Here is an 18,122-nt window from a genome sequence, read left to right as displayed (position 1 = left end):
GCATCACATGATGATCTCTCCTCCATCATTGCTTTTGACATCTATGATGCCGATAGTTGAATGTGTGATGCGGGAGGGCGCTGACACCACCCTCCTTGACTCAAGGGCCCCATAGCGGCCACGTGGTATACAGCTACTGTATTAGCAGCACACCACTGGCTGGGCGCCCTTGGGTTAGTGGGAGCAATGGGCAGATGCCTAGTTTGCCTGCCCCTAACGCCAGCCCTGACTGACAGGGCATTTGACTGTAATAATGCAGAAAGAGTCATATTGTGTTCTGTCAAACATTATTTTTGGCAGTATCTCTATTTCAAGTGAGCAACAAGATGCAGTCAACCACGTTTTTGTGTTTACTTCAAATGGGAGGATACTACTAAAAATGATATTCAACTGAGCACAATGTGAGTCCGTCTGCATCATTGCAGGCAATGATCAAGACAATGCAAATATCCGAATTCTGTTTTTCTGGGCTTCAGATGTAATCTGTGATGGAGCCACAGACAGTAGCCTAAAATGATATGTGAACATAGCCCTTTAATGAGCCTTGCTACATGAGTAAGATTGATAGTTAAGCCAGAAACCATTCTACAGACATGTTTTGAGCTACAAGAACCTCATCAGTGCAGAGCAGGACTTGGCTGGCTGAATAGCATGCATGCAGGGAAAAACATGCATATTAGATTACTCTGGAAGAAGAAAACTGATACACAATTGAGACACCTTTTCCAAAGACAGGGTCAAAACTTGACCTACATTGTAGCTACCTCCTGTATCTCTTTCATCCTGTACTACCTCTTGTACCTCATCCATCTTGTACCTCTTCCATCATGTGCTACTCGCTCCTCGATCCTGTTCTACCTATTGTAACCCTCTATCCAGGACAATCTCCTTTATCTGCTCCATCATGTACTACCTCTTGTATCTCCTCCTTCCTTTACTATCAGTTGTACTTCCTCCATCCTGCACTACCTTCTATATCTCCTCCACCCTTAACTACTTCAAATACCTTCTTTGTCCTGTACTACCTCCTGTATCTTCTCCATCCTGTACCTCCTGCATCTTGTACTATTTCCAGTTCTTCCTCGATCCTGTACTACCTCCTGTACCTCTTCCATCCTGTACTACCTCCTGTACCTGCTCCATCATGTAGTACCCGCCAGCATCCTGTACTACCTCCTTTATCTCCTTCATCCTGTACTACTTTCTGTACCTCTTGCATCATGTATAACTTTCTCTATCTTCTTCATCCTGTACCACCTCCAGATCTTCCTCCATCCAGTACTACCACCTGTATTTCCTCCATTCTGTACTACTTCCTGTACTTGTTCCATCATGTGATACCTCCTGCATCCTGTACTACCTCCTGTATCTCCTTCATCCTGTACCTCCTCCATCCTGTACTACTTCCTGTACCTCTGCCATCCTGTTCTATCTATTGTAACCCTGTATCCTGGACAATCTTCTGTTTCAGCTCCATCCTGTAATACCTCCTGTATCTCCTCCATCCTTTACTACCTGCTGTACTTCCTCCATCCTGCACTACCTTTTATATCTCCTCCATCCTGGCCTACTTCCTGTACCTTCTTTGTCCTGTACTGCCTTCTGTATCTTCTCCATCCTGTACCTCCTCCATCCTGTACTATTTCTAGTTATTCCTCCATCCTATACTACCTCCTATACTTCCTCCATGCTGTACTACCTTATGTACCTCCTCTGTCCAGTACCGCCTCCTGTACCTCCTTCATCCTGTGCTACCACCTGTATATCCTTCATCCTGTACCTGCTCCATCATGTATTACCTCCTGCATCCTGTAATACCTCCTGTATCTCCTTCATCCTGTACTACTTCCTGTACCTCTTGCATCATGTACAACTTTCAGTATCTTCTTCATCCTGTACCACCTCCAGATCTTCTTCCATCCAGTTCTACCTGTATTTCCTCAATGCTGTACTACCTTGAGTTATTCCTCCATCCTGTACTACCTCATGTAAGTCCTACATTCTGTACTACCTCCTGTACCTGCTCCATCATGTACTACCTTCTGCATCCTGTAGTACCTCCTGTACCTCTTGCATCTTGTACAACCTTCTGTATCTACTTCATCCTGTACCTCCTCCTCCATCCTGTACTACCTCCTGAACCATCTGCATCCTGTACTACCTCCTGTATCTCCTTCATACAGTACTACGTCCTGTACCTCCTGCATCCTGTACTACCTGCTTTGCCTCTTCCATCCTGTACTACCTCCTGTAACTCCTCCATAGTACACTACCTCCTTTGCCTCTTCTGTCCTGTACTACCTCTTGTATCTCCTTCATCCTGTACCTGTTCCATCCTGTACTACCTCCTTTACCACCAGCATCTTGTATTACGTCCTGTACCTCCTCAATCATGCATTACCTACTTTGCCTCTTCCATCCTGTACTACCTCCTGTACCATATGCATTCTGTACTACCTTCTGTATCTTCTTCATTCTGTACGTCCTCCATCCTGTACTACCTACTGTGCTTATGAGATAGTTTTGTTTCTTTGCTGAAACACCTAATTTGCATGTTTTCAACATGCAGCATTGCAAAAACGAGCAAGCAAGCAACCACCAGCTTCGTACACTTAGTAATAGAACTTGTGAAACGAATAACTCTCCAGTAAATATGTATATTACATAATCCATTCAGTTCTTTTCCGTTTCCAAAAGTCACAAGAAGCGTCAGCCATGAGCTCCTATAGAGAATGTAATCTATTTCTTCTGGACCCTGCCCAGTTCTGCATTATTGCGTTGCTTGCCTTTCATTACTGCATTGTTTGGCAGGTTTTGACATTCAGGAGACGTATGAACATACAGTAGATAGGTAACAACCTCTAGAACTGTTGTGATGGCTGCCACATCGTGTTGTGTCTTTTGGAAAACATTGACAGGAGAAACAGTTCTAGCTAAGAAAGGCTTTAACTAAATTAAAAAAGGCCTAGGAAAAAGGACAACCCAAGAGATTTCTACTTACTGGGGACTTTTGATTCCCGAAGGAAATGCTTTTTAAGGTCAATATTCGGCCATCTGCCATAAGCTATTAAGCTGGAGTGTTATTGGCTTATGCAGCAAATCTGTTTTCCAAGACGCAAGCTTGGCTGCTAAGATTTGTGCAACCAGTTTTTAAAATAAAGGGGTCAATTACTTTTTTTCATGGGTAATAACCATTTTTGTTCCCTAGAGGGGTTGTCTAATCTTTGTCTGCTGGAGCGCACCACTGCCCACCTGCCTTTTGGCCTCCAGCTAGCTGGAGGGGACTGTGCCTTCTTGATTGGTGGTTTGGACCTGTGGTATCATTCCGCTCCTTGACCGAGCTGAGCGCTTTCAAGTAATTTGTCTCTCTAGCGTCTGAGGAACGCACCTGCACTGAAGCGGGTCAGATAGAGAGCTGGCCAGCTCTTACAAGCTCTTTTCAGAAAAGCTTGTCAGCACTGCGCATGTTTTGCCATTGCTGGTAGACAAGTAAACAATAGATTTAAAAATCCCTCCATTCTTGAGAACGATGAGGATTTTTAATTACAAGTAAAATTGAAAGTTGCTTTTTTTTACATTTTAACCATCAAAGAATAACCCCTTTTAAAGGATATATACGCCTTAAACGTGTTCATTTTTGTCTAAAAGTCAATTGTCTTCACGTCTGTCAGAGGCCACAGGTTCAAAAAGGCTACCTCGGACAGTCACCGTCAAACAGATCCCAGAGGAGACACTGGCTTCCACCCTTTAACCCCTATACAAGTATCTGGTCTTACAAAGGGGTTTGCTCTATGGAAGGGCTGCTGTCAGGGACAGTGAACCAGTAGGAACCGCCGCCTATCAGATTCAAAGGCAAGAGGTGACCTCAGGAGCAGAATCGTAAAACAAGAGGATGGTCAGAATACACTCCGAGGTCAAAGAACGAGAATAGTCAGAACCAACAGGAGCACAGCACAGAGGTATATACCAGGGAAGCAACACTATTGACTGGCAGTGGGAGTCAGAGATTCAGGGGTTTCAATAGCTGATCGCTCCATCCAGGAGTAATAAAACCTAAATTAAAATTAACCCCATAGCTGCCTTCTAAAGCAGCACTAAAAGTCTCAAGGTAAAAAAAGGACTGGTGCTGTCACGTGTCGCAAGCAAGGAAAGAGCGCTGCTACTCAGCGGCAAAAGCGGAAACAGAGACAGACATATTTGCTGTTGTATTTCTATGAAATTTTTGAATGTTGGACTTCTTCAGCCTCTAGGTATCACAGTACATCATCTGCAGAATGAGTTACCACCTTAACATTCAGCTTCTATCTGGTCAGAAAACAGCTTAGAAGTTTACAAACTGCTGTCAGAATCATCTCCCTGACAGTATCACTGGTTACTCATTCTGCATGCAGTCTGCTATCCATTCTGATTTTGATTGACAGAGGTTGTAGGAGACAACGGGCTTTCTTTGCCATCTGTGCAGAGGTCATTGTGCAGGGGATGGGGTAAATGTCAGTTTTAACAATCACCTACTTACTTGAATTGGAAATTGTTGTGGGCATGCTGTTACTTTTCTGGAGGTCATTGTGCAAAAAGGAGGAGAAGGTCCACTTTATCAACCACCTACCTCTTTAGGAGAATACTGTGGGCTTGCTTTTACCTTTACGAAGGTCATTGTGCATGAGGGTTAGGTGGTCAGCTTTGATAATCACCTACTTCTATGGGAGAGCTTTTTGGGCATGCTGTTATTTGTCCAGGAGTCATTGTGCCATGAAGGAGAGGAGGTCAACTTTGTCAAATACAGTGACGAGCAAAAGGGTAACAATGTTTTGCACTTTTGACTTTCAGGCTCCATATCTCACCATCCAATACTGTTTTGATCATGAGACCACCATCATTTTGTAGGCCATCATTTTGGCTATCTCATACATAAATTTGACTTGCAACTATTTAGTATATAATTAGTTATGCAGATTCTTGTCATGTCACTGCATTGTTACTGTTTTGCTCCTCATGATGGAAAAATCTTTTTCTTCCTACAGTTGTGGCCAAAAGTATTGACACCCCTGTAATTCTGTCAGATAATACTCAGTTTCTTCCTGAAAATGATTGCAAACACAAATTCTTTGGTATTATTATCTTCATTTCATTTGTCTTAAATGAAAAAACACAAAAAGAATTGTCCTAAAGCCAAATTGGATATAATTCCACACCAAACATAAAAAAGAGGGTGGACAAAAGTATTGGCACTGTTTGAAAAATCATGTGATGCTTCTCTAATTTGTGTAATTAACAGCACCTGTAACTTACCTGTGGCACCTAACAGGTGTTGGCAATAACTAAATCACACTTGCAGCCAGTTGACATGGATTAAAGTTGACTCAACCACTGTCCTGTGTCCTTGTGTGTGCCACATTGAGCATGGAGAAAAGAAAGAAGACCAAAGAACTGTCTGAGGACTTGAGAAACCAAATTGTGAGGAAGCATGAGCAATCTCAAGGCTACAAGTCCATCTCCAAAGACCTGAATGTTCCTGTGTCTACCGTGCACAGGGTCAAGAAGTGTAAAGCCCATGGCACTGTGGCTAACCTCCCTAGATGTGGACGGAAAAGAAAAATTGACAAGAGATTTCAACGCAAGATTGTGCGGATGTTGGATAAAAAACCTCGACTAACATCCAAACAAGTTCAAGCTGCCCTGCAGTCCAATGGTACAACAGTGTCAACCCGTACTATCCATCGGCGTCTGAATGAAAAGGGACTGTATGGTAGGAGACCCAGGAAGACCCCACTTCTTACCCCGAGACATAAAAAAGACAGGCTGGAGTTTGCCAAAGCTTACCTGAATAAGCCTAAAATGTTTTGGAAGAATGTTCTCTGGTCAGATGAGACAAAAGTAGAGCTTTTTAGGCAAAGGCATCAACATAGAGTTTACAGGAGAAAAAAAGAGGCATTCAAAGAAAAGAACACGGTCCCTACAATCAAACATGGCGGAGGTTCCCTGATGTTTTGGGGTTGCTTTGCTGCCTCTGGCACTGGACTGCTTGACCGTGTGCATGGCATTATGAAGTCAGAAGACTACCAACAAATTTTGCAGCATAATTTAGGGCCCAGTGTGAGAAAGCTGGGTCTCCCTCAGAGGTCATGTGTCTTCTAGCAGGACAATGACCCAAAACACACTTCAAAAAGCACTAGAAAATGGTTTGAGAGAAAGCACTGGAGACTTCTAAGGTGGCCAGCAATGAGTCCAGACCTTAATCCTATAGAACACCTGTGGAGAGATCTAAAAATTGCAGTTTGGAGAAGGCACCCTTCAAATATCAGGGACCTGGAGCAGTTTGGCAAAGAAGAATGGTCTAAAATTCCAGCAGAGCATTATAAGAAACTCATTGATAATGTCATGGCCACGTGTGTCTGGACGCAGATGTTACCGCAAGGCGAACCCATAACACACGTGACCCTGGATACAGCGCCTCCAGTGGGGCGAATTTAAATAATACGTGCAGATGGATACACCGCCTCCACCTGGCGAATTTAGGTATTACACGTTAATAAACATTCTGGAAACCCCGCCTCCAGTATGGCGAATTTAAATAATAAGGGGGACCTGGGAAACATTAACAGTGGTGGGCCCTGCAATAGGGAAAAGGGAATTGGAGACCTCCTGAGCTCCCCTGAGCCAGTGTCCCTGCACTCCTAACGTTCCCTATGCCGGTTTCGCACCGGGCGCCGCACGCGTACCTCAGAGCCCTAGCTCGCCCTGACCCTAAACCCTCACTAGGGAATAGGTCGGTGCGGAGACTAATCCCACCACTGCACTAATAACACACAAGGGAAAGAGACAATACAGGGGGACACCACTTAGCTTTGCTCTGTTGCGTACGCTCCTAGCAACAGAGCCCACCACCTGCGTGCATCTTCTCCTCCACCTGGATCCATCACCATAACAGGATCCTTCACCTTAGTGCAGCCTCGGAGCAGAGTCCACCACCAGTTGCAGCTGCTTAGTACCAGAGTCCCAAGGATGAGTTCAGCTTCTGACACGAAGTCAAGCATGCTTGAGTCCAGCTCAGCAGCCAAGTCCCACATGGTGAGTGCCACTCTCCATAGTCGCCACTCCACCAGTCCATGCAGACACTTCCCGCTGACACCATCACTGCGACCCCACCACGCCATGCCAGCCCTTCGTCCAGACACCATAGCTGAAACACGTCCCCCCTGGCTAAGCTGCGCAGGACTCCTCACCAGCTCCATCCTTCCTCCAGGCTCTCCCCCAGAGTGAAAACAATCACACGATATCACAGGCAGTGATTGCACACCCCTAGCACACCTTTATAGGGAGTAACACCTGATAATTAATTACGTGCACAAAAAACCTAAAGTGCGATACCACTCACCACCACCGGGGACAGTCAAAACACCTTTGAACTTAACCAAAGTAAAAAAAGTTCACTTTGTGCTTTTAAGACCGCCAGATCCAACACTGGATCATGACAGTACCCCAAGTACCTCAAGACCACCCCTCATTAGGGAAACACCTACAGCGGGGACGCCCAGATCCTGAGTTCACCCCACCACTACCTGACACTTCAGGTTTATGACAAACACACCGCTGATATTGGCAATATATGTTCATTTTGGAGGCACCACTCATCTCCACAGCGCCGACCTGGGGAACGAGTTTATGTAAGTGTATGTTTGTTAAGAGCCGATCAGACTCCACAACACATTTCCACAAGATGTCTTTTGGTGGCACCCATACATGCTCGTTCACACGCAGGTCCGGACCTGAAGGTTTATTACACACATTCGTTTGTCATAAATTTGGTGAACTCACTCTGGACTTGACAACAGAGGCGTCCCCCTGTGTCACCACACTCACACCCCCACTATTCACCAAGGGACACCACCCTCCAACCCTTTCACCATGAGGACTGCGCCTCCTAGGGTTGGTTAATGGCGAGGGTAGGGATTTGTCCCTACTCCCCCGCAGCACACCTGCTGCACACACCAGGAGGAGAAGGGGACCGGAAAATGGAGGAAATATACTCTCGCTGGTCGCCTCCACACGACCAGGAGGGCGGCTTCTTCGGTGGTATAGAAGATTTGGCGTAAACCCCGCGGACTATCACACCAGTCAGCTCACCACAGGGGCGTACCCCTTCACCTCGGGGAATACCAGGCAGCTCCGTGGGGCACCATTCCTCCCACCTGCCTGGGTGCGCCCGCATGCATGAACCAGTCCCGCTCCCCAGCAGCGACTCTAGGGGGCTTTAGCCAGACCGCAGCCGCCATATTTTTTTTTTATTTTTTTTTTATTTTTCTGGTTAGCTGAGCAGAGGCCCCAGACCCTGATAACTGCTGCTGCAGCGGCTCTAACATACCATGCCACTCCCCACTCACCTCAGTGAGGCCCGGCAACAATTACTAACAGGTCTCCACATGGCCAAGGCTCACCAGAAAAAAAAAACTGTATGGCCTGTGATAATGTCATGGTCACGTGTGTCAGGACGCAGATGTTTCCGCAAGGCGGACCCATAACACACGTGACCCTGGATACACCGCCTCCAGTGGGGCGAATTTAAATAATACGTGCAGATGGATACACCGCCTCCACCTGGCGAATTTAGGTATTACACGTTAATAAACATTCTGGAAACCCTGCCTCCAGTATGGCGAATTTAAATAATAAGGGGGACCTGGGAAACATTAACAGTGGTGGGCCCTGCAATAGGGAAAAGGGAATTGGAGACCTCCTGAGCTCCCCTGAGCCAGTGTCCCTGCACTCCTAACGTTCCCTATGCCGGTTTCGCACCGGGCGCCGCACGCGTACCTCAGAGCCCTAGCTCGCCCTGACCCTAAACCCTCACTAGGGAATAGGTCGGTGCGGAGACTAATCCCACCACTGCACTAATAACACACAAGGGAAAGAGACAATACAGGGGGACACCACTTAGCTTTGCTCTGTTGCGTACGCTCCTAGCAACAGAGCCCACCACCTGCGTGCATCTTCTCCTCCACCTGGATCCATCACCATAACAGGATCCTTCACCTTAGTGCAGCCTCGGAGCAGAGTCCACCACCAGTTGCAGCTGCTTAGTACCAGAGTCCCAAGGATGAGTTCAGCTTCTGACACGAAGTCAAGCATGCTTGAGTCCAGCTCAGCAGCCAAGTCCCACATGGTGAGTGCCACTCTCCATAGTCGCCACTCCACCAGTCCATGCAGACACTTCCCGCTGACACCATCACTGCGACCCCACCACGCCATGCCAGCCCTTCGTCCAGACACCATAGCTGAAACACGTCCCCCCTGGCTAAGCTGCGCAGGACTCCTCACCAGCTCCATCCTTCCTCCAGGCTCTCCTCCAGAGTGAAAACAATCACACAATATCACAGGCAGTGATTGCACACCCCTAGCACACCTTTATAGGGAGTAACACCTGATAATTAATTACGTGCACAAAAAACCTAAAGTGCGATACCACTCACCACCACCGGGGACAGTCAAAACACCTTTGAACTTAACCAAAGTAAAAAAAGTTCACTTTGTGCTTTTAAGACCGCCAGATCCAACACTGGATCATGACAGATAGTTACCGGAAGCGGTTGGTCGCAGTTATTTTGGCTAAAGGTTGTGCAACCAAGTATTAGGCTGAGGGTGCCAATACTTTTGTCTGGCCCATTTTTGGAGTTTTGTGTGAAATGATCAATGTTTTGCTTTTTGCTTCATTCTCTTTTGTGTTTTTTCATTTAAGACAAATTAAATGAAGATAATAATACCAAAGAATTTGTGATTGCAATCATTTTAAGGAAGAAACTGAGTATTATCTGACAGAATTGCAGGGGTGTCAATACTACAAAATGCAATCTATTCTCACATTCCCTAATAACTCAATGTATTATTAGGATGATGTCCAAGTGAAAGTTGACTGGTTTGAATCAAGGAGAAACCATGAAGATGATTTCCCAAGAGAAACAGCATCATCCAGCTCATCGATAGCGGTCTCTCGGCCAAGAAAACTGCCAAACTGCATCATGTGAGCACCATGACAGTTGGAAGAATAGGAAATGAAGTGCGTCCAACAATTCAGAAGCCAAGAGGTGGACCTCCAGGCAAAATATTGTAGACAACAAGTGGCTCATCACAAGATCTATTAGTTTTGGCACAACAAACACAGTAGTGAAGATGGTTTGTATGTTTCGTAATAGTGAGATCACAGACATTCATGAAAGCACTAAGAGATGCATGTTAAACAAGTCTGGATTGGTGACTCGAAAAAATGTAAAGAAGCCTTCGACTTCAGTATCATCATAATAAGAAATTTGGAAAAAAGTACGGTTTGTGAACAGTAGAAGATTGGAAACAGGTGATTTGGAGCGATGAGAAGAAAGTAAATAGACTAGCCTCTGATAGTGCAAATGAGTCTGAAAGAAACAAGGGAAAAAGAGGCTATCAGGTCAAAAAATTGAAGGCACTGTCAAGTTCAGTGGAGGAAGCCTGATGTTTTGGGATTGTTTCACAGCCAAAGATGTTGAATACTTGACCAGGATTGATGGTGAGAACTATGGACTTGAAAAGGACACCATACTATTCCAGCAGAACAATGCCCAAAGCATACGTCAAAATTGATGAAGAGATGGTTCAATGACAATGAAGTAGAGGTGCTGGATTGGCCCTCACAGTTCCTAAACCTCAGCCCCAAGCAATCACTTGTGGGTAGAGTTGAAGAAAAAGCTAAGTGAGTCGACCAGTATGTGCCAACTTTGGGAACGTGTATAAGAGACCTGGGATCATATTTCGGTCGAGACATGTCTGAATTTGACCAATAGCAGCCCAGAAAGAATCAGACAGTGTTGAAAGCCAAAAGGTAGATTTACAAAATACTAACAAAATAAAAAAATTAAAATTTTGATGTTTAGGAGCAAAACAGTAACAATGCAGTGACATGACAAGTATCTGCATTACTAATCATATTGTCATGGGTATACCATGACAGAGAGGAGCCAGAAGACCACAGCATCTGTTTTCTCCTACTCCTGCACTGATTAGAAGCACTTTGCCTTCATATTAAATGGTGTAAGTCTCTTTTATCAGTGCAGGGGTTAATCTGCTCAGTTGAGAGCTCCTGGAAGCTTTCCTGCATGAAGGCTCAGCTGTTTACTGTTAGCCACTCCTATATAATCTGGGTCTGGGCTAGCACTCATTGTCAGAGTAGCTTTTGCTCCATGGCTGGAGGTTGTTGGTGGTTGTTATAGGAGAAGGTGTTTGGTGGATTTATCTGTGACTATTGCTAGGTTTTGAGTGTGTGATAATTCCCTTTCTTCTCCTACTTTGGTTTAACCCCATCCTTCACTCCCCAATGCATTTCTCTGTTGTCTCTGTGTGTATATTTGTATGTTTGGTATGTTCCTTTTATGCCTGTTTTTATTACCTTGTTTGTCTGGTTGATATATTAAAGTACACTACTACTCCCCTCTTCCCTGGGTGGGTGAAGAATACAGACTGAGGGCGGATTCAGGAGCTAAGGCATGGTATGTGTCCCTGGCATCTTCACCATCACAATTAATCCAGGGAACAGAGTGAGCTAGGGCACCCTATCATTAGGGACAGGGAACGAGCTCCTGGTCCTGGGACACCAGACAACAGAGTTGTGACACATATGCTAAATAGTTGAAAGTCGGATTTATGTATGAGATAGCCGAGATGATTGCCTATAAAATGATGGTAATACCATGTTCAAAGCAGTAGTGGATAATGAGAATTGGATCCTGAAATTCACAAATTCAAAACATTGTTACCCTTTTGTTTGACATTGTACCTACTGCTATGACAGAGTGTTGTGGGCATGCTGTTAGAATTCCTGGACTCATTGTGTAGGGAGGGGAGGTCAGTTTTAGTTATCACCTACTTTTATGCAACAATATTGTGGGGATGCTGTTACCCTTCAGAAGGTCATTGGGCAGTGTAGGAGAGGAGGTCGGCTTTGACAAGTACCTACTTCTATGGGAGAGTGTTGTGGGCATGCTGCTATTTGTCCAGAGGTCATTGTGCAGGGAAGGGGAGGAGGTCAGCTTTTACCATCACCTATTGACTTTTACAGGGAGACCCTTATAAGTTTTGCTATGTTTTAATAGAGCAACATATGGTTTTACAGTCTCTGTACATTTATTCCATTTGTATCTATTGATTGACAGCAAGTGTTCCCCAGAGACTATGATATACCGTAATATGATCTACAGTAATACATAAACAGAAATCCAGTTCTGTACACGTCTCGTCTTCTATATATGAATTTATACAGCTCATTAAGCTCCATATAACCACATCACCCATTCAACCAGTTTAAACACAGTAACAGCACGTAAACATACACAGTCACGTGAAAAGTGTTTGCCCCTTCCAGATTTCCTTTTCTTTTGCATGTTTGTCACACCTAAATGTTTACGATCACCAAACAAATTTAAATATTAGACAAAGATAACACAAGTAATCACAAAATACAGTTTCTTAATGAAGGTCTTTGTTATTAAGCGAAAAAGAAATCCAAACCTACAGGGCCCTGTGTGAAAAAGTGATTGTCCCCTAAACCTAATAACTGGTAGCAGCAAAAACTCCAAACAAGTGTTTACGGTAACTGGCGATGAGTGTTTTACAACACTCAGGAGGAATTTTGGCCACTCATCTTTGCAGAATTGCTGTAATTCAGCCACATTGAAGGGTTCTCTTGGATGAACCATCTTTTTAAGGTCATGCCACAGCATCTAAATCATATTACGGTCAGGACTTTGACTAGGCCACTCCAAAGACTTAATTTTGTTTTTTCTAAAGCCATTCAGAGGAGGACTTGCTGGTGTGTTTTGGATCACTGTCCTGCTGTATAACCCTAGTGCGCTTCAGCTTGAGGTCACGAACAGAAGACTGGACATTCTCCTTCAGGATTTTTTGGTAAACGGCAGAATTCATGGTTCCATTTATCACAGCAAGTCTTCCAAGTCCTCAATCAGAAAAAACAGCCCCAGACCATCACACTACCACCACCATATTTTTCTGTTGGAACAATATTCCTTTTCTGAAATGCTGTGCTACTTCTATGCCAGATGTAATGAGGCATACACCTTCAAAAAAGTCCAACTTTTGTCTCGTCAATCCACAGCATATTCTCTCAAAGGTCTTGGGGATCATCAAGATGTTTTCTGGCAAAACTAACATTACCCTTTATGTTCGTATTGCTCAGTAGTGGTTTTGGTCTTTGAACTCTGCCATGCAGGCCATTTTTGCCCAATCTCTTTCTTATGGTGGAGTCATTAACACTGACCTTAGTTGAGTCAAGTGAGGCCTGCAGTTCTTTGGATTTTGTTGTGGGGGTCTTTTATGACCTCTTGGATGAGTCATTGCTGAGCTCTTGGGGTAATTTTAGTCAGCTGACCACTCCTGGGAAGGTTCACCACTGTTTCATGCTTTCGCCATTTGTGGATAATGGCTCTCACTGTGGTTCGCTGGAGTCCCAAAGGTTTAGAAATGGCTTTACAATGTTGTCCTGACTGATAAATCTCAATTACTATGTTTCTCATTTGTTCCCAAATTTCTTTGGATCGCAGCGGGATGTCTAGCTTTTGATGTCTTTTGGTCTACTTCACTTTGTCAGGCAGGTCCTATATAAGTGATTTCCTGATTGAGAATAGGTGAGGTGTGGCAGTAATCAGGCCTGGGTGTGGCTAGAGAATCTGAACTCAGCTTCCCAAAGATGTGATAAGCCAGTTAATTTTTCTTTTAAAGGGGGTGGGAGGCAATCACTTTTTCACACAGGGCCCAGTAGGTTTGGATTTCTTTTTACCTTGATAATAAAGACCTTCATTTTATAAACTGCATTTTGTGTTATTTGTGTTATCTTTGTCTAATATTTACATTTGTTTAGTGATCTGAAACATTTAAGTGTGACAAACATGTAAAAAAATAGGAAATCAGGAAGGAGGCAAACAGTTTTTCACACAACTGTATGTTGGATGAACAGAAATCGCTTCTCACCCCACTCATACACATGCACAGTTCAGCACCTGTGGCGGCAACTTATCTCACCTGAGATCAGCCAGTGAAATTCAGCTTTCCTGATCCTTCTTTTTCCCAACAGATATTGGGGGGCACAGAGAAAAGTCAGGAGCCTCCAATATACATAAGGTCATCGGCTAAGTCAGCCGAATTTAGACAACTTTTCTGTTATGTGTATAAGGGTTGCCTTATGCACGAGGAAAAAAAAACAACCATGCATACAAAGTAGTTCTACATAATGTATGCCCATCAAGGTGTGCCGCCCACACAGAAAATGTAGCCACACTGGAGTGCCATCCAGAAATTGTGACCGTTGAGTTACTGTGCCCACTCAGTCAGTCCGCCCACATACCTACTCAGCAAAATGTGCCCACATTGTCAGTTTTTCCTTTAAAGTTCTGTATACTCCTGCAACTAAAATCTCAGCATGCAGAGGCATCGCAGCAGTATCACAGTATATCTCAGCAGTATTCAGAAAACTCCGAATTCCTGTGTCTTAGAAACAGCACACCATTTGCACACCATACTTTGTTTTGGGTGCTTCCATCTGAAGATCAGAAAAATGGAAGTCAGGCAGTGACTCCAGGAGAACTGTCACTTGTAATGAAGCAAACCGAGTCCAACGTCTGCACCTTTGTCCTCTGTTGGACGCTATTTCTGGTGGTCTCTATATGTAGCTATGGACATAAATATTGCATTATTTAACTGTTGTATCCTACTTAAAAGACAGACACCCTTAGAAAAAGTAACCAGAGTTTAACTCATTATACTGAATGGCTCCATCGAGCCTCTGTCTGAATACCATTCTTCTGGGTTTCAGACGCAAGACCCCAATGAAGGAGGCTGAGGCATGACTTTTCTTAAGAGCTCAGATGTCTCAGCTGCATCTTACAACTAACTCATATAGTGCAGAAACTCAGTGTGAGCAGCTCAGGTGTACCTCCTAAGAACTCACGTAGCTCAGCAATAGCTCAAATGTATCTCAGGAGTAGCTTGGAACTAATGTAATTCTTGTGTAGGGCAGGAAAGGCTCAGGAATATATCGGGTGTACCTATGGTGTATATCAGAACTATTGTAGCACACAAATAGTTCTGGAGTATTTCTAGAAAACCTCAGGTGTATCTATGGATTAGCCCAGGACGGTATATCTCTGGAATGGCTTAGGTATATCTCTGGAATGGCTCAGCAGGATCTCTGGAATGCTCGGGAGAATCTCTGGAATGGCTCAGGTATATCTCTGGAATGGCTTGGCAAGATCTCTGGAATGGCTTGGGTGTATCTCTGGAATGGCTCGGGTGTATCTCTGGAATGGCTCGGGTGTATCTCTGGAATGGCTTGGGAGGATCTCTGGAATGGCTTGGGAGGATCTCTGGAATGGCTTGGGTGTATCTCTGGAATGGCTCGGGTGTATCTCTGGAATGGCTCGGGTATATCTCTGGAATGGCTTGGGAGGATCTCTGGAATGGCTTGGGAGGATCTCTGGAATGGCTTGGGAGGATCTCTGGAATGGCTTGGGAGGATCTCTGGAATGGCTCGGGTGTATCTCTGGAATGGCTTGGGTGTATCTCTGGAATGGCTCGAGTATATCTCTGGAATGGCTTGGGTATATCTCTGGAATGGCTTGGGAGGGTCTCTGGAATGGCTCAGGTATATCTCTGGAATGGCTCAGCAGGATCACTAGAATGGCTCAGGAGGATTTCTCAAATGGCTCGGGAGGATCTCTGGAATGGTCGGGAGGATGCCTGGAATATGTCAGGTGAATCTCTGGAATAGTTCAGTTGTATCTCTGGAATAGGCCATGTGTATGCTTGGAACAGTTCAGGTGTATTTACAGAGTATATTAAGGGAATGTTATGGCTAGCTCAGGTAGATCTCTAAATTGGCTCTGGTGTATCTCTGTAATAGTTTAGGTGTATTTCTGGAGAACTACACGATATATCATGACTAGCTCAGTTGTATGTTAGGATGCCTTCACACATGCTGTTTTAATAAAGTTTGTGAAATCAAGCCTAGATCCAAGTTCTTTCTTTTTTTTTTTTTTTTTTTAAATCCACTTCTAGTCTTTACTTAAAAATCTGCGTCCTAAGGGCACTTATAAAAGGGTCCACAGAAGCTCTGCTGTATGTCGGGAGTCAGGTGGATGTGAGGCCTTGTGTAGGCGTCTGAGCTAAGGCTAGTGGCCACAAAAGATTTCTCCTGTTATCTAATCCATAGGAATCCGTACCTCAGTCACGTAGCAGTGCAATAAGATCGGGGCTACCGCCATCACTCTCCTATCAAATGTCCCAATCACTTCTATAAGGATTTATGGGAGAAGAGCTGATGGGAACAGGACAGGAGGGCATCAGTAGGGTCTCCTGGGACCGAGCATCGGCCATCTACAACTGTATTATCATTCCAGTCTAACCCAAGGGGGGAAAATAATGGCGACATGAATGTCCACAACACAACAGTCAGTGTAAGGTTTGTATCTTTATAAGAATGATAGATAGATAGATAGATAGATAGATAGATAGATGATAATAGATACATAGATAATAGATAGACAAATAGATAGATACATAGATACATAGATAATAGATGATAGATAGATAATAGATACTACATAGATAGATGATAATAGATAAATAGATACATAGATAATAGATGATAGATGATAGATAGATGATAGATAATAGATACATAGACAGATAATAGATAGATAACATATAGATAGATAATAGAAAATAGGTAGATAATAGATAGATAATTGATAGAGAATTGATAGATACATAGATAATAGATAGATAGATTATAGATAAATAGATAGATAATAGATAGAGAATTGATAGATACATAGATAATAGATAGATAGAGAATAGATAGATAACATATAGATAGATAGATTATAGATAGATAATTGATAGATACATAGATAGATTATAGATACATAGATAATAGATAGATAATTGATAGATACATAGATAATAGATAGATTATAGATACATAGATAGATAATAGAAAATAGGTAGAAAATAGATAGATAATTGATAGATAGATGACAGATAATGTGATAGTGATGGTCCCTGTGGATGTAGCTTGCTCTTACCTGTATTTCATGCCAGTAGATTTGCCGGTGGACTCCCGCAGGATGTGTGACAGAAGGGGCAGCACCTGATTAGGGTTTTTTGTCCCAAGCGGGGGTGTTCGTTGTTTTATTTGCCCCACATTTCCCCCACTTTGCCCCACAGAAGGGCGCGTGGGGCAAAGACGGTCCTCACTGGTCCTACTTCTTAACGTCTGTTCCGTGCAGGCAAAAGAAACTTGCATTTTGAGAGGCAAAGAGAAAACGAAAGATGGGAGATGGTATGAATGAAGGGTGTCTATGGGGACGCCAGGAGGTGAGATCCACACCTGTCCAGGCAAGGGTAGTGGCAGTGGGTCAGAAAGGAGAAGGGACAATGCAGGAGAAGTGGCATAGGAGTGGAAGGACAGGCTGCTGAAGGGGAAAGATGTGTTTGGATACAGGAGAGGTATGGAGAGAGTGAGACAGAGGGGGAAGGAGAAAGCAAGGGAGGAGAGCTGAGGGGGATGGGGCAAGGGGAAGACAAAAAAGTGAGTGGTCCAGGAGGAGATGTGGAGAGAGCCAGGATGCTGTGTGGGTAGAGGAGAGAATATGGTACGGGTACCAGGGGAGGGCAGATCAATGTGGGGCTGATGACTACAGAGGACTTGGGGAGATGATGGGAGTGTGGTGGCGATGCCCTGTGTGCAGTGGTGGGACAGCTCTGCAGTTATCCAGGGGGCACTCTGCACATCCCTCCCTGCTCCTCTCCCTCTTCCTCTCGCATCCTTCTCTGCACCGATGCAGCTAATACCAGCTCCTCCTCCTCCTCCTGACTCCACTCACACACTGGATACATAGACTTTATGTATACAATCCCACATAGTGCTAATGAGACACACACTAACCTGGCTGCAAATGGGATTGGGGGAAGGGGGTGATGCTCCGCAACCTCAGTCTGGAGGCGATCGCCGCATATAATTGTCTGCAGGGCTATGACAAAAGAGAGGTGCAGGAGAAGACTGAAGAGGTATGGTACTGCTCTGCAAAAGA

The 18,122-nt window shown here is 44.4% G+C and overlaps 1 protein-coding gene across 1 annotated transcript in view; it reads right to left on the bottom strand.

The window, feature by feature from the left end:
• Positions 1–17,898, bottom strand: part of KCNAB3 (potassium voltage-gated channel subfamily A regulatory beta subunit 3) — a 98,163-nt gene extending 80,265 nt beyond the window's left edge. Inside the window, exon 1 of the mRNA XM_073547019.1 lies at positions 17,115–17,898. Coding sequence (XP_073403120.1) covers positions 17,115–17,335 — 221 coding nt within the window. The 5' untranslated portion in view covers positions 17,336–17,898. The remainder of the gene's footprint in view (positions 1–17,114) is intronic.
• Positions 17,899–18,122: the final 224 nt, after the last annotated feature.

This window comes from Dendrobates tinctorius, unplaced genomic scaffold, assembly GCF_039654945.1.
Source record: "Dendrobates tinctorius isolate UK_male_01 unplaced genomic scaffold, ASM3965494v1 ptg000151l, whole genome shotgun sequence".
In the NCBI taxonomy this organism is placed as follows: Eukaryota; Metazoa; Chordata; class Amphibia; order Anura; family Dendrobatidae; genus Dendrobates; species Dendrobates tinctorius.
The sequence above is the reverse complement of the archived record's forward strand: the minus strand, read 5'-3'. Positions and strand labels throughout refer to the sequence as shown.